Source organism: Notolepis coatsorum, assembly GCF_963971535.1.
Source record: "Notolepis coatsorum genome assembly, chromosome: 9".
In the NCBI taxonomy this organism is placed as follows: domain Eukaryota; kingdom Metazoa; phylum Chordata; class Actinopteri; order Aulopiformes; family Paralepididae; genus Notolepis; species Notolepis coatsorum.
Window position 1 is genome coordinate 112,589,268 of NC_140173.1, and position 25,771 is coordinate 112,615,038.

A 25,771-nucleotide genomic window follows, 5' to 3' on the forward strand; every position below is an offset into this window, starting at 1 on the left:
CTCAGAAATGTAAACAAAGTGCAATACCAATCGGGAGGCTCTTTTGCTTAGAAGTCGCTGTTTGACGGCAGGTTGTGGGAGGTTGTGTAATGTTATTTGTGGTCTGTGCCAGGCATGGTGGACTCCTCTATGATGCCTATAATGGGTTACCTGGTGGACCTGCGACACGTGTCCGTCTATGGTAGCGTCTACGCCATCGCTGACGTGGCTTTCTGCATGGGCTTCGCTATTGGTAAGAAGCTTGTATAATCCACCAATTTTTTTTCCTATTAGCTATAATATTATATCAGCATTACACAGTACATGATGCATTACATGTGCTTTTGAAATAGACAGGAATAGACAGAGACATACAGAGGAACTCCCTACTAGCTACTTCGATCACCAGCTCTGGGAAAGTAAGCAGACAAGGGACTCTATGAAATTAATGGAATAAGACTTAAATTGCTTATACCAGTAAAGGTAGAGGCTTATTTGATTGAGCAACAGATTTGCCATGTTTAGGGTCATATTGACATTTTAAACTTGGAATGTCATTCAGTGGATCTTCTTTTGAAATATTTTGTATTGATGACTTATTTCACCTTTTGACGATTTACAAAAACGAGGGTAAGTGAGGCTAACGATTTGGTTAGTTTGGACATCAAATTGAGAAAATATTTTATTTATAATATTGAAATTGACCTTCACTCTAAGCAGTTGATTGCTATTGCATTAGTCAGTTTCGCTAATGACATGAATGTGACGTGTGTGTCTGGGTCGTGTCTGTTGTCGCAGGTCCCTCTATCGGTGGCTCCATAGCGGAGACCATTGGTTTCTCCTGGCTCATGACCATCATAGGAGTGGTGGACATCTTGTTTGCTCCCCTCTGCCTGTTCCTCAGGAACCCACCTGCACGAGAAGAGAAAATAGTAAGACTTGAAAAGCACACTTTCACACGTACATGCTACATACATGGAACAAACACACACACACACACTTATGTTTATGTGAAATGTGGGGACATAGACTTACATTCATTCTGTAACTAACCCTAACCCCATGACCCCTCTCTAACCCTAACCCTATGACCCCTCTCTAACCCTAACCCCATGCCCCTTCTCTAACCCTAACCCTATGACCCCTCTCTAACCCTAACCCCATGCCCCTGCTCTAACCCTATGACCCCTCTGAGTCTCTAACCCTAACCCCATGAACCTTCTCTAACTCTAACCTTAACCCCATGACCACGCTCTAACCCTAACCCCATGACCCCCTCTAACCCTAACCCTATGACCCCTCTGAGTCTCTAACCCTAACCCCATGAAGCTTCTCTAACTCTAACCTTAACCCCATGACCACGCTCTAACCCTAACCCTATGACCCCTCTCTAACCCTAACCCTATGACCCCTCTGAGTCTCTAACCCTAACCCCATGAACCTTCTCTAACTCTAACCTTAACCCCATGACCCCCTCTAACCCTAACCCTAACCCATCTCCTTCCAAAACAATGGCAGCCATGTTAACAGACATGTCTTGAAGGGATGGATGGCACCACTCTCCTCTTCTGAAAGGTTGAACTGAGTGATATACTGACTAAATATAGACTCCGGCCAGACTTAGGATAAATTAGGATGTCCTCAGTCGGTTCCCAAATCCCCAAATGTTCTCAAAATCTGTCTAGATTTTTCACATAAACATATGCGCACACACACACACACACACACACACACACACACACACACAAGCATGCCTGCTCAGTGTCATTGCTCTGGCTCATACCTCTCCATGTTTTGCAGGCTCTTATAACTGAGAAAAAGCAGTAATCTTGTTGAATGGGAGTCGGCTGTGATTACCATCACTGTACCTTCATTTGGCGTCATTGAGCTGCATGCTAACCTCCACCCTGCCTCGTCCCGTATCTACTGTGCTACATCCAGCCAATCATCCACCTCCTCCTGCCTGCCTCCGCGTCCATCTGCTTGTCTCCACTAGGCCTGGGTCATATGGGGAAAAAACTAAACAAAAAAACAGCATCACAATCAGATGGATGTTTTTTTTTTTCTTTCATATTGCTATAACATATTATATCATAATAGCTGCATACTTATGGAAAACCACATGTTAATAATAAAAATAAATAGTTGGTTATTAGACATTTAAAAGCTCCTAAATATCAGTATCAGAAACAGAAATCTCATATGGCGTCTCTAGCCCTAGTCTGTGTGGCATCCATCAACTCATTATATCAGCATCCATTAGTTCCTGTCTGCATGCAACCCTATCTGTCTCCTCTGGATTTGCCCTCTTGTGTATTTGCTTGTCTCACTGCTGCTGTTTGCCAAGTCGCTGGACCCCCTCGAAAACGAGATAGCATATCTCAAGGGGTTTATCCTTCAAATAAATTTCAAATTTCAAAAATATTAGTTTGCATCCACGCCGGCCTGCCTCTATTTTGCGTCGACTAAGCCTCCATCTGGCCTCTTTAACTGTCTTAAAGGAATAACAGAAGATAGGCTGCACTTCCTGTAGAAATAGATACTGTAGGCTGTGCTTCCTGTAGATAGATACTGTAGGCTGTGCTTCCTGTAGAAATAGATACTGTAGGCTGTGCTTCCTGTAGATAGATACTGTAGGCTGTGCTTCCTGTAGAGACTGTAGGCTGTGCTTCCTGTAGATAGATACTGTAGGCTGTGCTTCCTGTAGATAGATACTGTAGGCTGTGCTTCCTGTAGATAGATACTGTAGGCTGTGCTTCCTGTAGAAATAGATACTGTAGGCTGTGCTTCCTGTAGATAGATACTGTAGGCTGTGCTTCCTGTAGATAGATACTGTAGGCTGCGCTTCCTGTAGATGTAGCCGTTTCCTTTTTGCCTTTCCTTCATTTGATCGTGTCTTGAAGCTGAAAGAGAATTTACGATGGTTGATAAGGCTCTAAAAACGGTGTGTTTGCATAACACCCAGAAAATGACACGTTTCTCCCAAGCTGAAGGTTTATACATGTAGATGCAGTATTTTAAAACTTAAAAGGTTGATACAGCAGAGGAAAATGTTTTTATGATAGGTTCTTCGGAACTATTAAACATTGTAAAACTGTCTTTTCTCGGCTGTGTTGCCATTGTTCCATTGTTTGGTGAAAACCAAAAATCCAGACAACTGTGTTCTCCTCAGGCCATTCTGATGGACAGCAGCTGCACCATGAAGACCAGGTCATACTCCACACAGGGAACACATTACCAGGGCGACGACATGGAGCAGGAGTATGACGACTATGAATAATGCAGCCAGCAGGGTCACCCTCCAGAGGATATATTTTGTTGTACAAAAGAAAAAGACCAGAGAAGAGGAAGAGGAAGAGGAAGAGAGAGAGAGAGAGAGAGAGGGAAAAAAAGACAAAGCAACAAAACAGTCAAGCCGTTTTCTCGTGTGAATGTCCAGCATTCTGTCCTCATTGTCATGTGCCCTGGTGCCGTTTGTACCGGAGCAAACCAAAGTGGTTATTCTCCGTGCCCCGTGGTTGCAAGTGCGTCTCGAGAGGTGTTATTTTATCTTTTAGCCAACAGCCTTATTCACTGTGGGAAAGGATGAACATGTGTGTCAGAAGCAGGGCTCTTCCTCTGGAGAGGGAGAGGAGGCTCAGTGTCTACTTAAAGCAGGGTGACGTTACTGATCAGCAATCTGTTAAAAAAAAAATAGAGCTGTCTTAATTCACCTCTTGGCTGTTAAATGTAACGTTTATCAATACCCACCTCAACTTCAACACCATAATGCCGTACAGTAGCTATTCATGTTGCTCGGATTTTCTAAAAAGTTATATTTCACTGTAGTAGAACATTTTCTTTTGAATGCATATACTCTGATATGAGCTCATTAACAGTGACTCTGCAGATATTAGCCATTGGAATTTTACTTCACTTCTGAAAAGCGGCACACAAAACGCTGCACCTACAAAGTGCACTTAGCGGAAGCAAAGTCATTTTGCCTGTTTGTTGTCATCATTAACAAGGCTGGCTAACAATCTGGACACAATGCCTGAATACCAGAGTTTAGATTATTAGGTCAGATAATTGCTAGAGGGTTTACTGTTGATGAACTCATGTCAATGTCAAGTGTGTGTGTAAGTATTAAAAAAAAACTAACGAAACTAAATGGTGAAACATTGCACTGATTTAAGTTGAGTATTTTGGTTACTATTTTGTGAGGGAAACCATTATCTGTATTTCTCTTTAATTTTTAAACAGCAGTACTTTACATTCAGGGATTATCTAGATTATCAATACCATTAACATAATTAGCTAATCATGGTTAGTTGATACATGAGGAAAGTTATCTCCTAGTTTACTGCTCTTAAAAAAAACGTCACTTTATCCTAAATCACTGCAATTACTTGTAGAAGATAATTCGCTCATCAAATACAATGATAATACAATGATTGTAAGTATACTCATGTGAAGAGGTCATGATCATGAAGACATTTGAAGTCTAATTGTGTACTATTTTCAAAAGTAATTTGAATGTGTGGGAAAATAATATCCATCTGAGGTCTGTGAATTCTGTCTATTAATATTTTCTCTTAAGCTAAACTTGCTGGACCAATTCATTGTTTATTTTCCTCACAGTTAATCCAATCCATTGCAGTACACAGCCCAATTTAAAAGTGATAACAGTGTGGTTCAACAGCGTAAAAAGGGCGTTACTAAATCTGTATTATTCCTTTGTTGAATTTACCTACAGTGCCAAATGTTGGTTGGATGTGATTTAGTTTTATTTCCTTCTTTCTTTTTTCTAATTCCTTTCCCTGTGTTGCCAAAGCTAAAATGTATGTTAAACTGTCGGTAAAATGTATGTTAAACTGTTTATTGTCGGTCTCTTTTGGCATTGCCAGTCAATACAAGTTAACGATTGACTATATTGAAAAGCAAACGGTTTAAATGTAGAATTAGGCTTTTCTCAGACCCTAACCACATTAAGCACTTTACCAGAGTTGTTTAATCGAACGTCCAGTTGAACAGAATCAAAATGTCAAGTCGTTTAGATTTAAAGGTGCCGCCAGCTATTTCATCCCAGCCACATAGCATCTTCACAGTTGGAAGCAGTATTGTGTTAGATGTTTGGGGATTAGCCCTAGTCATTGTGTAACTCCACCCACAGAAATACACACGTTTGTACTCATCAGGCAACATAAAGTCGCTACCAGACAATGTATCAAGAGCCAGCCTCCCCTGGCTAGTATTTTATGCACGTTCATGAACCGCTAGTTGCACATTTCACACACAATGTGATTGGTTGGCTCTTGACATTTTGGACATACGGCTTGCCTGAGGACATCACGTGAGTCCCTCTTCCACCCACCTCTAACTCTATTTGACCTGAAGCACAATATGGAAATATTGATTCATTCACTTGTCGTTTTCCTCAAGACCAATGCGAGCGAAGAGAAACAGCTAGACTTGCGGTCAATGAAATCTCGTGCCATTTCTTAAGTTGTGAATCTTTTTGTAAAATTCACATAAAGTTGGCTGTTTTTTTGCACCTTACATCTTTTTTTATAGCAACTATTTCGATAACAATCGGTATAATTAAATATTATTTCAGTATCGGTAAAGTAAAACACTCAAAAGTGGGATCCAACCATTTCAAAGTACGAAGTAACTTCAGAACCATAACATGAGTTTTTAAAATGCAGTGGTGAAAAAGGTATTCAGTGAAAATGGTGATTAGTGGAAGGTGGTTTCATTATTTGGAATGTCTCAAAATATTATTTCTCAATGTTTCATTTCACCATTCTGTTTTTGCTTCATTGTATGTTTGCCTTGAATTTGTCAACTGGAAACAATGTAATGCAGTTCTTTGATTGAAATGTAATTCAAAGACATGGTCCAAGTTATTCAGTGTAAAATCAGTATTTTTCATGTAAAAAAAAAAGAAAGAAATCTAAAAAATAATAATCAGATAGTTCCTTTCCTAGACTCTAGTCCAAGGTCCAAAGAAATGTGATCCACGAGTTCGTTAAGAAAGACCCACCCAACTCCTATCTCCAAATTATCTGCAAAAGAAACGACTAAAAAGCATTGGTAGCTAATGTGAGATGGCCATTAAATTAACAAAAACAGCTGCTTATCAAGAAGGTTGTGATTGGTTTGTCAACAAATGTGAAACTTTTCCACCTGTCCGGAGCATTTTATTGTTCTTATAGCAGGATGAGTTGTGGCTTAACTTAGCAGATATAGTACGGTAGCTAATAACAATTATGATAAAAAAATAAATAAAAAAAATCTTCCTCTGAATAGGAACATCCAAGACAGCTACTTTTATCATATTTTGTTCTTTTGCAATAAGTTACTGAATCACGTTTGTTAAATAATGGATTATACTGTATATTGTGGAGATTAATATATTTTTGTCCTCGTTTTGATTTGTATATCAGAAATTTCTATGGCAGACATGCACAAATATGCATGTGTCTGTGTGCCTATGTTGGTGTGTGTGCCTTCTGACATGTATGTCAATGTAATGTGTATAAACTATCAAAAACTTAGTGGTACAAAATTTGAATGGAATTTTATATTCTGGAGTGGTGGTTTTAATGTGAGGTGTACTGATCTTGTAATGTATGTTGGGGTATCCTCAATTAAATGTTTACTCTGAAAAAAAACTGAAATGTCAGAATGTGATTTGGGTTTTTATCCTTTTGGAACTTCAGTGACCGTAGATTCAATGGAAATAATCCACTGGGGAAGAAAATGTTGTCATCTTTGTCATATTTGACATTTTGTCATCGCATATAAAGGATTTCCTTTTTCCTGAAAACGATACATTATCAGATATCGTTCCCACACCTGGATCTAGGATTCATGTTTGGGGGGTATTTATAAAGTAATCATTTGAAGGCCTCTGCTGCTGCTATTCGACGCAATATCACCAGTTGTTTACCCGGTATGAAGAGCAAACAAATCAAAGCATGAAAAGCTCAATATTAGTCTGCTGCAAAACTGCATTTGAACAGCAAATAAATTGTATTGCTTTCTCCAGTGTGGTAACAAAACGCCTCACTTTCTGGATGTCCTGCGATTGGCTGTGGGAAGGGAATGAGCTCTGACAGGGGGTGTCTCTCTAAATCCCCCATGTAGGAGCGAGACACGCTATAATCAGTACGTCCATCTCCCCCACTGGACTCCAATTACTACACAGATGCTCACACAATGCCTTCAGTCTCTCCTCCTCGCCTGGGCCACGATTCCACACAGCAGTGTTACTTTCGAAGACTGAATGCTCTTCTAGTTGTTTTTGTGTAACAAATGGAAAGACTTGTGGGAGAATTCCAAATGGAGATGTAGGCACAGTATTTAAAAGGTCACTTAAAAAGGTTCCCCCGCTGAGCGCTTGGCTGTTCAAAGTAAAAAAAGAAAAAAAAAAATCATGACAACAGAGCAAGACTTTCAAGTGAGCTAGTTTATTGAGTTTATATGTACAAAGCCGCTTCATCATGAGCCAACTCTTTAAAACTGTCCAATAGACCCTCGCCAAAAAAAAGAAACGAACATCATTGTCATCTCAACCCGCAGGAGGCCAGGGTGGACAGTCGTCTTGTTTTGTTAGTGCAGTCATGGGAAACAATGGGAGGAAGAGACGGGATATAGAAGCAAGTGACGATGGGCTTCCGAGAAAAGTTACAGTTACAACAGCAGCAACAAAAGCAGCGATTGTCGGACCCAAAAAAGCTAATCAAACTCCACAATATTAGCCACAAAGAGCTCCAGGTCAGGTCAGAGAACCTGTATATTTTTTTTAAAAGAGAAAAATAAAGAAAGGGAAAGAAAAGGAGAGATCACAGGCAGAGGCATCCAGTACTGATTATCAGCTTCATTTCCTACAAAAATATTGCACCCAAAAAAATCTGAATATACAATGATTAAAGGTAGAATCTGTGATGTCGTCAAACACCGACCTCTAGGCAAAAGATGACAACATGGTACTGTGCTTTGTTTACAGTTTTTGTCGGATTTCAGTGGGTATAGGGGAGGGGTTGCTATACTGCTGGCCACACCTCACTCTACCAAGAGGGGTCTGGAGAAATTCACAGAATAAGTTACTGAACTCCCACCCATACATCAGACCAAAACAAAACGGTAAAGAAAATGCAATAGTGGGGATCTTTTGCCTAGAGATCGCCGTTTGACAGCATTGCAGATTGTACCTTTAAAAGAGAGATCGACAAATATAGCAGCCAGTAAGCAAATATCTACAAAAGCATCACATCTATTACACAGGGGGAAAAAGAAAACAAAATGTGCCTTTTCTTCCATCCCCTCTGAGCTCCAAGTCCATCTTCTTTTTAATTATCTCAACCAAACCCTACTTCTTGGACCGAGTCCCATCTGTTAGGAGTTTGTTTCCTCAAAGTACAGATAGGCTATAAGCCAAATCCTCTTCTCAAAACATTCTCTAGTGGCTAACTGCAGTTGTAATACATGGATGAATGTGCAGTTTTGTAGCTATGGCCGGTTATGATAGCATCACTGTAACAGGCTGCATTAATGCAAGAAATTCTGCAGGAACTGGCGTGAAGAAGTGCCAGACTACTGTATATATATATACACACACACACACACACACTTAAAACACAGAAAAGCACATACCTTCATTCATACAAAGAGAGGGCATCCTTCGAAGGCAGAGAACTTGCACACAATCACATCTTAAGTTTTTTTTATACTGATTATTATACACCCCTCATACATACGAGGGCTGACCCCTCTTAGTCAATTAATCAATGAATAGGCTGGTTTGGTCGCAGTCAAACAAGACTTAGGTGTTGGGTGATTAGTCACATTTGATGCTTTTCCCCCCATGCTGAATGAAATATTTAATGGAAGATTATAAGAACATCTCTGGTTAGAGTGACATTTAAAAACATTTCTGCATGTGGGAAACAATTTTACAGATTTGTTGATTATTAACTCATTGGACGCCAGACCCGATGATAGTCAGGTTAACTCGCCATCGCTTGAGCGCCAGACCAGAGTATAGTCGGGTTTTAATCGTCATTTCTTTTATTAGCGATATCCATTCATTTTCATCCACCCAACCTGATGTTATCGTTGGGAATGGATCTGAGCTCGCAAAAGGTCAAATACCGCCACCTATCGTCTCCCGGCTGGTATTGGAATCCCTCTGGCTGGGGCCATGCATCAAAAGAAAAAGTCCGGTCCAGGTTTTCCTTCTCGGGCATGCAGTATCGCTATAACACATAACGAGGAAGGACAATAATTATGATCTAGCGTTGATTTCAGGAAGATTCGATAATCAGCCGAAACATGACAACGTGTTTTGTGTATTCCACTAAAGGGCTATTATCGCATCTTTCTCTGGAATTACTAGAAATCACCAAAACTATACTTGTATTCAAAACGGTATAAAGCGGAAATGTACAGATGAAAAAACAATCCATTTTGTACATGTTGACTGCAAGCAACTCACTGATAAATCGACGAGTGTATTAGACCCATAGCCATAATTTAAGATATATTTTAAGCACTCGCAAATCTCCCACTCCTCCCATTGATTAAAGCGGTGGCGCTCTACCGCCCTCTGGCGCACTTAAGCGGTGGCGTCCAATGAGTTAATGTCGACAACGTCTATTACGGTTAGTCCACTAATAGGTTCTTTAGTGAGGACAGCCCAAACACACACACACACATTAGACATGAAGCCCAGTAAATCAAGGTTAGAGATATTGAATAACAAAGGACATCCTTGTGTTTGTCAATATAAACAATAACATTCATTCCAAGATGAACTATAACAAATTATTTTCAAACCTCTGCCATAAATATGTTGCACCTATTCATAACAGCAAGCACTGAGTGAAGTAACATGATTGTGATTAAAGTGACTCTACACTATAGTAGAGTTTAAAATGGGAATAAGGGCATACAAACAAAATGAGACTTGGCGGGAAAAAAACGAAAACTAAAGAAAACAATGAACATTGAAGCGGAATTGTAAAACTCAAATAAAAAATCACATAGCAAGAATCCTGAACAACCCTTTCCAAAAATAATAAATAAATAAAAACATTGTAACAGAAGGAAAATTAACGCCTACAATTAATATACTGGTAAAACAATGCAACGTTACATAATCAAACATGTTTGGCTTAACAAATACAAATAAACTAAACCAAAGATGGGTAATTAAACAAGATTTTACTTTACAGAATGATTTCATTAATAATCTCTCACCAGCTGGCCTTGCACTTTGCCGAAATTCAAAAACGCTTAGGTAGAAAGTTATGAACGATTTCTAAAATCCCCCCCACCCTCTCCCCACCCCTCAAAGTGCTCAAAACAAAAGATATGTATGATAATCTGACAAATGACCAGTTCCAATGTGGCAGACGTTTGAACGTGTCCATTTCTCCACACTGTTCCTTTAGACTCACAGTATGATTTCTAACTTGATACTCACAGCAAACCAATATCAAAGTAACGTGCTGATTCCTTCCCCAAATAGCAGATTCAAAAGCCATTTTAGATTTTTGCTTGGTAAAATACACAAGTGTGCATCTACTCAAAATCCATTAGCCGTTACTATAAGAGTTACAAAAGAAAGAAAAAATGCTAACATTCTTAACAAACTAGATCCAACAATTAAAAGGATGAGATGTGTATACTTTTTTACTTTTGGCTCATTGCCAGCATCAGAACACACTATTCTAAGCGGTTGTGATGATTTTTACGCCGCTACCATACTTTTTCTTTCTCGAAAAATCTCAAAATTGTATCTCCATTATATTCCCAACTTCCATCAAAAAAACATTTTCACAGACGTGCTTCAGAGGTTTAAAAAAACAAGGCATGGAATGAATATACCAAATATTAGATAATGACACTGATATCTGCGTGGCACAACAAATATCTTGAACAGATGAGAAACAGAGAAAGGTATGAACAGTTTAGACTAGTGAGGTCTGGTGCTGGCAATGTGCCAAGGGGAAATGATACCAGTGTTTAAACCAAGATTTTCAAGCTGTATAAAAATGGCTTCCGTTTTGCTCCAGCACCTTCTCTGCCAAGAAACCTTTTGCAAACAAAAATTAAACGTTTCCATGTTCATCTCAGCACTTGCTATTGCTCTGGGGGATATGCACACACGCCAAAACACACAGATCACCATCAATAGCTTTTCAAGTTTCCCTTTATGACGTGGAACATGGATATGAAATGTATGTCTTTTGGAACATAAAATCAGTTTAATCATTATCAGCAATACATCAAAATGTACACTGCAAGAGATGTGTGGTCATGGGAGGGAAAATATTTGTCTGCATCATTTCAGTTTGATGTAAAGATGCATTCATGTTCCTTAGCATGCTGCTCAATAGATAGCCTTATGGAGAAACCAACTGAGAGTTGCGAATCAAACCCATTTCATTGATATCCAAGATAGACCATGGAAAAGCCAAGCCACAATCTAAGAACAAATAAAACGTCACCGGGTATTGCTGTGAGTCCCGAGCCCAAACGTCCTCCTTTTTCTCCCTCTAGCCTGTTTAGTGGAGCGCCTCCACACAGATCTGCTCCTCAGTGATGTCATCCAGGAGCTGCACCTCTACAGGGCTGCATATGTCATTGTCATAGACCTCTGCCCCCATCAAGGCCTCCTCCTCCATCGCCTCCCCCTTGGCTTTAAAGCCATGTTGCTCTGAGGGCGAGGTGCTCTCCACTGACTCCAGGTCCTCAATGCCGGCCCGGTAGTGGATCATGAGAAGGGTGAGGGCCTGCAGCCTCTCACCAGACTTTGCCAGGGCAGCGGTGATCAGGGCCTTGCGCCGGGTGTCCCCAGCCTCCCTCTCCTCCTGCATCAGAGAGTTGTTATGCTCCAACTCCTGGTCAATCTCCTGCTGCAGCTTGTCCAGCATTAGCTCCAGCTTCTGCGAGCGCTCATCTGTAGGCAGCCCCCGGTATAGGTCGCGGCCGATCTCCTTCACAGCGATGAACACGCTGTCGTCCAGACCACCTTCTTTGCGCACCAGTTTGGTGATGCCGCTACCGCCGCCACCTGTAGCATGCTTGGAAGGGCTGGCACCGCTGGCGTAGGTCTCAGTGTCGCTGCTCTCATTGTCTGAGGTGTTGGGGGTATGCTTAGGTGAAGGTTCCACTGCTCCAGGAACCACATCAGCCACTTGTTCAACTAGCCGAGTCTTGGGAACCTGGCGCAGGTTAAGCAGGCGGGAACTGGTGTTGATGATGTGGCGGGTCAGACCTGTGGTGGCTCGGTTGATGGTGGATTTAGCCTCCGGATCTGCACCTCGCCGGTCGGTAGCCGCAACACAGAAGGGGTTCTCGGAGAGGCACTTGTCCTGGCACTTTTTGTGGCAGACATAGGAGCAGACCATGCACTGGGAGGCCGCCTTGGTCCACACTTTCTTCTTGCAGTACTCACACCAGGTGGGGTTCTGGAACTGGGTGTCCTGGAAGTTGTGGCGGACCTCCACCAGCTGCATGGCGCCATAGGCCAGGTCATCACGTGGCATGGAGGGGACATGTTCCCGTTCCCTCTCCCTAAGATCCTCATCCTGGATGCTCCCCTCACGCTCCGCCAGTCCTCCTGAATGCTCCGACTCACCCTCAGCCAGGTAACAGAAGTTAAGAGTGACATCTCCGTAGCACAGCTTCTCGTTGAAGCCCTTGTGGGTGCTGAGGCTACGTAGGGCAGTGCGGCTGACATTAGCTCTGGGCTCTGGAGCGCCCAGCCTGAAGGTGCTCTGGTGCTCCGCCGAAGACGTGGCCATACACTCCAGGGCCACGTGCTCCAGTCTGAGACTGATGTGACCTAGGCACAACAGACTGCCCAGCTTAAAGGGATCTTTGCACCACAGGGCCACATTAAGGTACTTATGGTTGCTCTCCACCTCAAACACCACAGAGGCCCTTCCCCAGCGTGCCGTCTGGTTACGGAACATGGTCTCATTGGATTCCCAGAGGGAATGGTCCTCCAGACTGTCTCGTGTGCAGCAAGAGCTCTCCGAAACCTTGTCCTTAGCCAGGTCAGGCTTACCACTGCTGGGCACAACAGAGGGGACTGGCAGCTCTTCACAGGAATCTGCTGACCTCATGGATGGCTTTAGCTCTGGCTGCTTGACAGGCATCTTATCAGCACTGGCTTTGTCCACATTGCTTCCTGTGAGAGGACTCTTTTCTGGGGACTTCTCAGAACCGTTGGTGTTGGTGGCGGTAGTAGTATTAGTAGTAGAAAAAGTAGTATTAGTAATTGTAGTAGGATCACTCCCCTCCAAAAGACTGGTCTCAGAAGACACTGATGTTAACTTTATCTGAGGTCTAGGGGGCACAGGGGGGCGAGCGGGAGGTGGTGGGGGAGGAACTGTAGGCCGCTGTGGCCCCTCTCCTGGCTCGCTACTGCTCTTATGTGGTGAGGGCTTTGGTGAGTCTTTGGACTGGGGTTTGAGAGGAGATTGGAGGCCCACCAGGTTGAGTTTGCGATTGAGGATGGGTGATATGGAACCGAGGGGCTTAGAGGCCAGGCTGGCCACGGTCCTTTTGGGGCTTTGGTTTACAGTCAGTAGGAAATCCTCCTTGGTTTCAGCAGTGCTGCTGCTGCCACCACTAGCCTGGCTAGGCTTAGAGTCCACAATCAACTCTTCAAACTCAGAGTCCATGTCTTTGCTGTCGGATATGTCGGAGAGGGTGGTGATGGGGGCCGGGTCCTCCTCGTAACCCCCTGGAGGGGGAATGAATCCGGGCTCTTCCAAATGTCCCAGGCCCTCTTGGAGGGCTCCCAAACCCCCCACAGTGGTCGTCTGGTGACGCACCGGCCTCTCATATAAGACCACCACCCTGTCTCCCGCTTGCTTCAGCAGTTTGGGCACTTGAACAGAGGATGTCACTTTGACACCTGCCACAACAAAGAAGAAATTAGTTGAATGAAATTAGTTTAAATAATTTCAAAAGCAGCACAAGAATGTACAGTACAGAACCTTCGATTTCAATGTATATTTATCAATCAAGCATCATTCTTAAAAAGGGTTTATATAAATCCAAAGAAGAAGTGCAGCCATGAAAGAGGTTCCTCACCTCCAATGGCGATGAGGCGATCGCCCCTCTGCAGGTCAGCCAGGGCGGCCGGGGAGTTGTGGGTGACCGTCTCTATGCTGACGTGGACTGCATCACCCTCGCTGGCCGGGACATGTCTGAAAGTCATCCCTACACTGCCAGATGGCCCCTTGATTACCTCCGTCTGCAATACATACATGAACACACACACAAAGAGAAAAACTGATATTGAGGTCACCATTCATTTCATAGGCAATATATAAAACACAAATAGAACTAGGGATGCACCGATCCGATATTGATATCGGCGCCGATATCACTAAAATATTGGATTTTCTTTTTTCTTTTTATATAATATAATAAGAAAATAAGAAATTCAGTACATTTATATCTGTGTTAATTTGTTATTTAGTTTCACTAAGTTAGGAAAGTAATGTTTTAAGTCAAGCCTGATGTTTCCTTGCACAAAAGAATGATCCCAGTCTCTTCCACACAATGAGGCATACAGTTTATTAATTTAACAATGGTTATTTACATTTAGTCATTTAGCCGACTCTTTTATCCAAAGCGACTTACAAGTTCTATACGACAAGTCATCAGGAAGGGCACAACTCTATCAGTTGAGTAACCATGTTCATCAAAGTGTTGAATGCTACAGTGTAGGTTAGTATGGACAAGTGCATGACAGTAAGGTTAGTTAGGGTTAGATACAAAAAATAAATTGTTATTATTATTTCAGATAATGGTATCGAATCGGTACTCGGTATCGGCCGATACCCAAAGCCAGGTATTGGTATCGGGACTGAAAGTCGGATCGGTATCTCAATCATCACAAAATTGTTACAACTCTCAAACAAAAAATTACATTATAAGCAGCAACTTAAATTTGCAGGAGGCAACTTCTCCCGATTTACATTGTCATTTAGTTTGAATTCTGACACGCATAAATCGCAGAATGGAATCGATCGAAGGTATGAAAACAACTTATTCTGTAGGGGGGGGGGGGGGGGGGGATTATATAATATAAGTTATTCTCACACATGTACCACAAGACTGTATGAAAGTCCCAGTGTCAAAAAGGACATATCCCCCACCCTATTGCAAGTTAGCCAAACAAGACACTTGAAAGCTGTGGGAGCTCCTTAACTCTTTCACGGCCAACAACGTTTAAATACGTTATTGGGCGGCAACGGTTAAAATGACCAACAAATATGTTGTTGTTGTTGAGGTGAAATTACGTGATGTTTCAGTCCTGCCTCCGCACTCCTGAACACTATGTGCCAATTCTGAGGGAAGAAGAAGGTCTGCAATTAGAGACAATCTTCTGTCCCTGGACTATAACAGCTGCTTCAATCACTGTCACAGTGCACTGGGCCCAAGTCACGTATCCCACCATGCACCTGGTGTGCAGAGCTGACCTGCTTTATGTCTTCAGTGTTTCACTGCAAGAGGAATATGCTGTATGGTCATACATATTATATGGTCATATTGGAGGCATGACTTTGAATATACAGATTGTTATTTGTGCAGAACTTGTCACCAGAGAGCCTTTTTCCACATTCTTGCCCTGCAGAGGGAGAGCTTCTCTATACTTCTCTGAAATCTGAGTTGCATGTGTGATGTCACTAATAGGTCGAACCTATCATGGTCCAATAGGTGGTAACTTGACACCTTTAGCTTCAGCTACACAGGAAGCCGAGTAGGTATTGACACGTCTTGAAACGATATAAGCTGCCGACTTGGAATTCCTGGTAAGTATCAGGCTGGAGTTACACGTGACCTAGGGTGTTTTCGTTTCGTTTTTCAGATGAGTTTCTCTTTTCCAGGTCGCAACGTAGTAGCAGCCGAGTTAGACATTCGTGAGCACAGTGATGTAGTACAATGCACAGTGATGTAGTACCCGAGCACAGTGATGTAGTACAATGCCAAAGCAGTAGGTGGCGAACATGAAGGCAATTTTCAACCAATCAGAACTTGAATGAGGACACTCCACATCCTGTTCAAAATCTCAAAAGCCACCATCTTTAAATGCCTCTGCGAGCCATTTTAGCCAATGAAGCATTATTTTTCAGCAAGAAATAAAGTGCAATAAACAAAAACGGATACATTCACTGTGTTCTGCCTCATTTGTTGATGATTTGTTGATGAAACAAAACTAACATCAACACAAGTGACCACCAAGAGCGCCAGAGCGGATAGTTTAGTCTCAAAAAAGATTGCAGATGTTGTTAGCTACATGCTAACGTGAATGGAATATGCCATTATAACAGTATAGCATTGTGGCTAGAAGCTAACGTTAGCTCACGTCAGTTAGCCAGCCAGCACCAGGATGATATCATGAGCTATCAGTAGCTAGATAACATTAGAGACAACGCCTCATGTATTAAACAAAAGTGAATAGATGACTGGGCCATTTTGTTTAATGCTTGTTATGTTGAAAGAGGGGCTCTGAGCTAACAGGGTCTGGTAGCTAACGTTAGCTCACGTTAGCCAGCTGCTCATGCAATCGTTAATGCTAGCAGAATGAATGGATGTAAACTTTATTTAACATATTGCAGAATGGGTACAATACAATACGGCTCAATACACACAATTGTTAAGGGAATGCAGACTGTTGTAGCTTGGACTGGGGTCCTTATAACAATAACTTGACAACACATGGTAGCTGCAGCTATAGGTCTGTTGTCACCGGACGTTGGTGAGGGCACGCAGATGTGGGTATCTACTGCACATGGGCGTTGAGCAAAAACAGCTCCGCGCCGATTACACGACACGTTGTCGGCGAGTTTTGGCGAGTATCCAAAACGAAAACACCTTTTCAGCGTTCCCGCTAGGGCAACACGTTTTCCTGCCAAAACGGCATTTCTGTGTAACAGGGACAGCAAACTTATTCATTCAGCAACAAAACGAAAACAAAAATGCCCAGTGTAACCTAGGCGTCAGTGGGGACTTTTTGCTGATTTGCATATTCATGGTTCCTTGCCTTTTCAATGAGGGTAAAGGTGTAGAGATGCTGCTATGCCATTTTCAATAGTTTATTGAACAATTTGGTTTAATACCAATTATTAAAATTGTAATTTAATATAGAGAGGATAAGGGAGAGATGAGAAAGGAGAAAGGAGAGAGATGAGAAGGGAGAGATGAGAAGGGGGAGAGGGGAGAAGGGAATGTGAGGAGGAGCAGAAGGAGAGGGTCCTGATCTTGGCAAAAGACAAAAAGATCCAGAGGAACTGGCGAGACAGAGATGAACGAGTGTAATTTCCCCAGCTGTCATTTGTTATGGTTCTGGTGGACGGCAGTGATCCGGTTAGGGGAGGGGAGGGAGTGAAGGAGCAGATGATGTATATGAGCTGGCAAGCAGGGGAGGGGCTGATTCACTTGAAGCTGAGGGATGGCTCTGATATGTCTGACGAGCTTCGCAGGGAGGAAATGAATACGCCAGACTGGTATGACTGGCTGCGTGTGTATCTCTACTACTACAATTAATCCACCATAATAGATTGTTTATGCTTTTAATAGCCTACATATTTCAGGTTTGATCATAAAAATGTATACAATTAATTAATCAAATAAATGTATTAAAACAATTAAATGAAAATAGGTGACATGTTCTTCAAAGAAACTAGCAACCAGGAATCCAATGTGGAGAACATACTGTAACCTTTCTCTAACTACCAACCAGGAATCCAATGTGTGGAGGAGAACATACTGTAACCTTTCTCTAACTACCAACCAGGAATCCAATGTGGAGGAGAACATACTGTAACCTTTCTCCAAGCCCTAGGCAACTGCTTTTCATTTACCAGTTGACTTCATTCAGTCTCTGTGGCTCCAGGCTTAACCTGATCTCGCCGTCTTGCGACCCTGGCTAGAAGAGCGTTAACAGCATTGGAGAGGCAGCAGGTGATGGTAGGGGCTCAGGTTTACAACAAACAAGACATTTTACACTGTGTGTGCCAGCAGTTCAACATATTACCATACATCAGCCCTATTACGATACAGATCGATCAGACTTTGTTAGTAGTTAATATTTTGCTAGTGGCTTTGTCACAAAACCAACATGGGGGGGATCAGGACTGGAAGGTATACAGAATATATAAAGGCATACCGTACACGCGGTGCAGGGGGAAGGCGAAGAGAATCATCAAGGACTCCAGCCACCCGAACAACTGCCTCTTTGAACTGCTGCGGTCAGGCAAGCGATACCGGAGTCTTAAGGCGAGCACAGAAAGACTCAGAAGAAGCTTCTATCCCCAGGCCATCAGGCTGCTCAACGAACAATAAACACTATGCAACAACCATCAATTCCACATAGCACACACACCCACACGCACACACTCACTTAAACAAACAACACACTGCAGCACCCACTCTCCACACTTTAGATCACACAAACACACTTTATATTTATTGATAAAGGATTTGCACTACAACTCGTACACCTACTGTAAATTGTACCTAAATTGTACCTCATCCCATTTCTGCTTTGCACTATATAGTATTGTATATTAGTACACTGCATAGTATATTGTTATATGGTAACTCAGTTACGTCTATTATGCATCGAACATTGTACATATGTCTATACTGAACACTGATCTCATTTTTTACTTCTAATTTACATGCTATACTATGTTATTTTATTTCATACTTATCTTGTCTTGCACAGTCTCTGGAGCGTAACAGTAAGAAGCATTTTGTATAAAAGTATTCTGTACTTCTGTATGACAACTATTAAAGAAACTTGAACTTGAACTTGTTTTACAACATAAGGACAAAAAGATGTCATAAATTGTAATTTGTACTGGAAAAGTACACCATTATACAAATTTCTCTCATTTAACACACATCAATAACCTTCAAGCTAAAGTCAAACCTAGACTTTGTTTCCTGTATATCACACTTGTGAAAATGACTATCCTCCATGTTTGACTACGGCAATCTATAAAACGGCATCGAATGGCATCCTTAGCAAGCTTGACGCACTCCCTAAATCTGCAACAGTCGACTGCTGTACCTGCTGACCCTCATCCCTCTTTCCCATTAGAATTCCACAAGGAGGGCACCCAAGTGGCGACCCGTGTAATGCGCTGCGTCGCGAAGCGGCCGACCCGGGTTCGATTCCCGGACCCGGCGTTCTTTGCCGAATGTCTTTCCCCCGCTCTGTCTCCCGTTCCTCCTCTTTCTCTCTCTCTACCGGACTGCCCGGTAGTACAAACAAATAATCTACCAAAAACATAATAATATAAAAAAAAAAAAATTCCACAAGGAATACCCAGTAACTCGCACTCTTGTACACTCGATTTTGTATCGTATGTGTGTCGTTTTGTGCCAACTGTGTTTCTATGCTCTTGCTGAGGCCTCTTGGCCAGGTCGTCATTGTAAATGAGAATTGGTTCTCTTTTGGTTTCCTGGTTAAGTAAAAGGTCAAATGCATACAAAATAAAAACCGTCACATACTGTTGTCAAAACTATTGTGATATAATATTTTGGACATATTGCCCAGCCCTAGCGGGGATACTTGGTTTAAGGTCTGTGAAATCGGTCTGCCACCCCACCCCAGCTCAATTCCAATGACAGTGTATGACAGTGAAATTGTGGAGGAGAGGGGGACTGCATTACATGTACACAAAAACAAAGCAATTATAGTTCAACAAATGGGCTAGTAGGGAACGGAATAAAAGCAAAACAGGGGCACTTCCATTATCGAGGGGTAAATATCCTCTTTGTACTGAAGCAGAGAATGGCGTATGATCTAAAACCAGGCCTTTCCCTCAGAATGGCTGCCTTTGAAGCCACTGCGCACTGGGCAATAAACAGAGATACTGTGGCTGCAGGGGAAACAGGCTCCACTTTCCCCTCAGACTGCAGGGTCAAAATAAACTGGATTATCAAACACACAACAAGAAACATCTCTTAGAATAATACATCATACCGTAGATTGATTTTAAAAGAATCAATGGGGAAATCAAATGAAGCCAGACTCTAGCAGACGCTCTACAGTGAGACTCTAGCAGACGCTCTACAGTGAGACTCTAGCAGACGCTCTACAGTGAGACTCTAGCAGACGCTCTACAGAGAGACTCTAGCAGACGCTCTACAGTGAGACTCTAGCAGACACTCTACAGTGAGACTAGCAGACGCTCTACAGTGAGACTAGCAGACGCTCTACAGTGAGACTCTAGCAGACGCTCTACAGAGACTCTAGCAGACGCTCTACAGTGAGACTCTAGCAGACGTTCTACAGTGAGACTCTAGCAGACGCTCTACAGAGACTCTAGCAGACGCTCTACAGAGACTAGCAGACGCTCTACAGCAGGGGTCTCAAACTCACTGCCCGCGGGCCAATTGCGGCCCGCTGGATGATATTTTGCGGCCGCCTACTTGACATCAAAGTTTAGTCTTAGTGCGGCCCGCGCTCAACTTTTTGCTGAGTCGTTGCGCGAGTTGTAAGTTTTATTTATTTTATCACTTGTAGGCTACCATAGCGCAGGCTCATGACAGCAACGTTACGTTAGTGACTTGGTTGAAACGTGATTCTGGAGTGATACCAAGTAAAGTGGAAGGAAAATGCATCCTACAAATTCTCCGCTATCTCCTCTGCAAGCAGTGCTCTGCCTGTCCGGCTGCACTGCTCCCCTGTCTGTGTCTGTGTACTCTGCTCTGGTCCAATCACATTCAGCGTCCCGTCAGCGTTTCCCCCCCCCCCCCACCCACAATCTGCGAATCAGAGGCAGAGTAGGGCGGGTCTTCACAGAATGCGTGTAGTCTCTTTCAACAGGTCCGAGTCAGAGCGAGAGTTGACAGCGCATCTACAGGTAGTTACATCTGCAGGTACTGTAGCTAGTAACCTCGTTCCCAGTTTTATATCTGTGAGATAAATGTAGCTAGTAGGCTAATTTCGCCAGCTAGTAGAAAAATATGGCATGTTCAAAGATGGCCAGTAAAAGAAAAGTCGACAGTGAAAATCGCTGCAATTCAAAGGTGAATGGACTGAAAAATATGCGTTCATCCTCCCAGCACCAAATCAATGTCCCTAATATGCCAAGAAACGGTAGCTCTTGTGAAGAGTGGCAATTTGAAACGCCACTATGAACCAAAACAGTTATTTTGATGCAACCTTTCCTCAAAATTCAGTGCTAAGAACCACAAAAATAAATGGAATGAAATCATCATATCAAGCTGCAAGCAGAATTATTGTTAACGAGAAAAAGCAACCAAGTCCTCACTCAGTGGCATGGGTTTTGGCTAAACACAAGCCATTCTCTGATGCATAATAATGCATGACTGAAGTGATGGAGACCATGTTTAAGGCAAACAAAAGCAAATACCCCTCAGATAGCACAGCAACCAGAATAACTGAAATACTGGCTGGTGATTTGATTAAACAGCTTTGTGATAAAATAAAAAAATGCACAGTGCATTTCCATAGCTGTGGATGAGTCCACTGACACCACTGAGAAGCCTATGTTCTGAAGAACTGTTCATGTTCTGAAATGTTATTGCTAAAGATTGAGAAGATTGGATCAGTTGTACTTTTTTTTTATATACTTGAAACCCTTTTTTTGTGGAATATTTTATGCGGCCTGGCCTCACGGCCTAGCCTAGCCTACCTCCAGCAGCCCCAGGGTGTGCCTGTTTTGGTCGCATTTTGCTACCAAGTTTCAAGTTTCTTTATTAGTCGTACTCGTCATACAGAAGTACAGAATACTTTTATACAAAATGCTTCTTTCTGTTTCGCTCCAGAGACTGTGCTAGGCAAAAATAAATAAGTATAAAGTAAGTATAGCAAGTATAAAATAGAAGTAAAGTACGTAGACAAAAAAATTCAGTATTTACATATATACAATGCTCAATGTAGAGTAGAAGTAACTGAGTTACCATACAATATACTATACAGTGCAAAGCAGAGGTGGGATGAGGTACAATTTAGGTACAATTTACAGTAAGGTGTAATGAGGTATGGGTTGTAGTGGAAATTCTTTACCAATCAATATAAAGTGTGCTTAGGTGTTCTAAAGTGGTTAAAGTGAGTGCTGCAGTGAGTTGTATGTTTAAAGTGAGTGTGTGCATGTGGATGTGTGTGCTGTGAGTGCATTTAATGGTTGTTACATAGTGTTATTGTTCGTTGAGCATCCTGACCTAATCTCAGTGCTGTGCGACTGGATGTTTTCCCTTGTCGCACTGGTGCTCCCAGCAGGTCTGTCTGTCTGTGTGTATGTGTGTGTATCGTTTTTCCCCCCGTGGCCAAAAAAATAATCTCTGCCTTTGATTGGCTATAACACGTGCATTATGCAAAGACCAGCCCCGATCTGGCTCCGATCATCACCCTGCCATTATTATTCGCTGAATGACGGGATAAACAAAAAAGCCATGTGACATCAACTTTCCGAATTGAAACGATAAAAAAACACAGCGTCTCATACTGGTTTCATAATACAACGTTTCCGAATGGACGTTTGGATTAAACAAAGTGTATGCAGTGATGCTTTCCAAGTGGAACACAAGCTGCTTAACGTTACACAGGTATGTTATACATGTTAATTAAGCTATGTAACGTTAGACTGCAGCCCTTTAGCTTTAGCTAACGTTAACGTTAAGATAGCAGGAGCCGTCGGCCAACAAAGCTGTTTCAACAAATGTATTCACAAAATGGATTATCATTCAAACGTTATTGAAGCCTTCCGTGACCAGTAAGTAGGTACATCTACTACTCAACCGCAGCAATGTGCGCTATGTGCTTAAACTTTGCTAGTCAAGACTCGACAGTATGCTTACGCTGGGTTGAGGCGCGGGCGGAAGTGGCTATTTTTCAAAATAAAATACCCGAAAGACTATTAGTATAGGGAGGTGTAGTGGTTACTTCCTGGTCTATAAGGGATGAATGAATGAAAACTTTATTTAACAGATTGCAGAATTGGTACAATACAGTACGGCTCAATACATACAATTGTTAAGGGTATGCAGACCTGAGAAAGACGTTTGTCTTGTTTCCATCAGGGTCCCCCATTTTCAATTCATATAGACATTTATGACATACACAACATACATGACATTTATGGCATAGGGACATATAGGTATTTAGTACCGATACATTTGTGACATAAACGGTATTCAAATATACAGTACTGTTACCCCTAGATCCTGACAGAGTATATACATATGATGGGGAGGGGACTGTACATTAGGAGGGGGTGGGTGGGTGGGAGAGAAATATACATACGGCGGGGAGGGAATATATACATGCGGTGGGGAGGAGACTGTCTATTAGGAGGTGGTGGGGGTTTTGGGCATTTACGGTGGCCAGTTTCGAATTGCAGCCTCCCGTAGGTGCTCTTTAAGAGCGGTTTTGAATGTGGGCAGGGATTCACATTCCTTTACAGCTTTGGGTAGGGTGTTCCACATTGTTGTGGCATAATTGCGAAACGTGTTTAGTCCCTTGTTTGAGCCGAATCTGGGTTTAACATGATTTGTTGAGCTTCCTCTGGTGTAGTGGTTGTGGTATTCACTGACCTTTGGGAAGTATTTTGACATGTACATGGGCACCCCGGTCGTATAGTGTATCTTGTAGACCAGGCCCATTGCAAGTTGCTGTACTCTGTCGTCTACTCTAAGCCATCCTAGGTTGTCAAAGTGGGCAGGGGTGAGGTGGGTTCTGGGGTTCAGGTCAAGTAGTAGTCTGACCAGTTTGTTTTGTGATGTTTGTAATTTTGTTTTAAGCGCCTTTGAGGTGCTTTGGTACCATGAGGTGCACGCATAGTCATAGTACCCTTGAATGAGTGCTCCTGCCAGAGTCTTCAGGGTATTCTTGTTTACCAGAGAGGAGATCCGGTACAAGAATCTAGTTCGTTGGTTGACTTTTTTTATTACATTGGATGCCATTTTGTCACAGGAAAGATTTGCCTCTAGGATGGAACCCAGGTAGGTCATTTCGTCTTTCCTTGTGACAATATTGTCACCCACTGTAACTGAGAAGCCGTCAGTCTTGCTGAGTTTGTTATTTGAACCGAAGAGAATGGACTCTGTTTTGCCCATGTGTAATGATAGTTTGTTATCAGCGAGCCATATGCAGATTTTGCCTAGTTCCGAGCTGAGGGTTTTTTCAACCTGCAACTTGTTCTTGTCAGAGACCAGCAGGGCTGAGTCATCCGCAAACAGGAACAAGTTGCAGTCACAGGCTGACGACATGTCATTTGCATAAATTAGGAAGAGTAGCGGTCCTAGTATGCTTCCTTGTGGAACACCACAGCTCACTGTGGGGGGGGGGGGGGGGGGGGGGGGTAGAGTACCGTTTACCTCTACCATCTGTTCTCTCCCCTCCAGGTAGGATTGCATCCAGCTCACTGATAAGCTATCAAAACCAATTGCTTTTAGCTCGTCAATCAGAATGGAGTGATTGACAGTGTCGAAGGCCTTTTGTAGGTCCAGCATGACCATGCCGCAGTATTTGCCCGCGTCCACCTCTTGTTTGATGTGGTCGTTCAAATAGAGGAGGCATGCGTCAGTGGAGTGGGACGTTCTGAAGCCAGATTGGAATTCGTAGATTAGATTTTTTTCCGCCAGGTACGACCTGTTCGTAGACTATTTTCTCCATGACTTTCGAGATGGAGGTAAGAATAGAAACAGGGCGGTAGTTGCCTGGGTCTAATTTGCTGCCCTTTTTGTGCAGAGGGGTCACTCTCGCAATTTTGAAGTCCTTGGGGACGTGCCCCTGTTTTATAGAGAGGTTTATTATGTGTGTGATGACTGGGGTGATGGCGGCTGCTGCGTCTGAGGAATTTGGAGGGGATGTTGTCATGGCCAGTGGCCTTGTTGAGGTGTAGTGGTTACTTCCTGGTCTATAGGGAGGTGTAGCGGTTACTTCCTGGTCTATAGGGAGGTGTAGTAGTTACTTCCTGGTCTATTAGGGAGGTGTAGTGGTTTTCCGGATTGCTGTTTCCGGCCGGTCCATCATCCATGGTTCGAACATCTGTTCGAAAAACCCTGGCGAATGTTCGAATCCCAAAAACAGGCTTGGGACAGCTCTAACTGGAGCTGAGCTGAATGTGTTAAAATAGACATAAAAAGGTGAAGGATTGGACTTTGCGAGCTAACTGTAATACAATGTTATTTTTACAATAATTTACATAACATCTTAAGAATGTGTATGGAAACTGACAAAAAAGGTAATGGTAAAGGTAACGCTTAAAATGTATTATTGCAGCGGCAAAAGGCGCAATGAAAATTTTTGGGTGCACCTAAATTATGTGCTGGTGCACCTACTGTAAATGAAAAAGTTAGGCGCACTGGTGCAACCAATGTAAAAAGTTAGTCTGGAGCCCTGAGCGGCCCCCAGGTAAATTGAGTTTGAGACCCCTGCTCTACAGTGAGACTCTAGCAGACGCGCTACAGTGAGACTCTAGCAGACACTCTACAGTGAGATTCCCCTGTAAATCTATTGTGTCTTCAATTTTGATCCAGGTCAATTTGAACGTCAACAGTTAACAATCTGGATTGTCACATGGCTACATGAGGGTCAGAATGTTAACGATGAAATTTGCCATTTAAAATTCCCGGTCTCTTTTGAACGGGGCATATAGTCTGATAAGACCATCTCAATAGGGCCGCACATGGCAGATTATGAAGTGAGATCCCATGACTGTTAGCGGATCGGTCACGCAGAGACGCCTGTGCGGCCACGTCAGTGTAAAGAAAACGAGAGGAATCATGCACATAC

The 25,771-nt window shown here is 42.7% G+C and overlaps 2 protein-coding genes across 2 annotated transcripts in view; one reads left to right on the forward strand and one right to left on the reverse strand.

Annotated features, from left to right (window-relative positions):
- The window catches only part of slc18a2 (solute carrier family 18 member 2), a 64,558-nt gene extending 58,596 nt beyond the window's left edge, over positions 1 to 5,962 (forward strand). The window contains exons 14-16 of the mRNA XM_084322132.1: positions 113 to 232; positions 778 to 911; positions 3,152 to 5,962. Coding sequence (XP_084178258.1) covers positions 113 to 232; positions 778 to 911; positions 3,152 to 3,259 — 362 coding nt within the window. The 3' untranslated portion in view covers positions 3,260 to 5,962. The remainder of the gene's footprint in view (positions 1 to 112; positions 233 to 777; positions 912 to 3,151) is intronic.
- A 1,455-nt stretch (positions 5,963 to 7,417) lies between these two features.
- pdzd8 (PDZ domain containing 8) overlaps positions 7,418 to 25,771 on the reverse strand; it is a 107,855-nt gene continuing 89,501 nt past the window's right edge. The window contains exons 4-5 of the mRNA XM_084322130.1: positions 14,077 to 14,239; positions 7,418 to 13,897 (exon numbers count right to left, since the gene is read on the reverse strand). Coding sequence (XP_084178256.1) covers positions 11,535 to 13,897; positions 14,077 to 14,239 — 2,526 coding nt within the window. The 3' untranslated portion in view covers positions 7,418 to 11,534. The remainder of the gene's footprint in view (positions 13,898 to 14,076; positions 14,240 to 25,771) is intronic.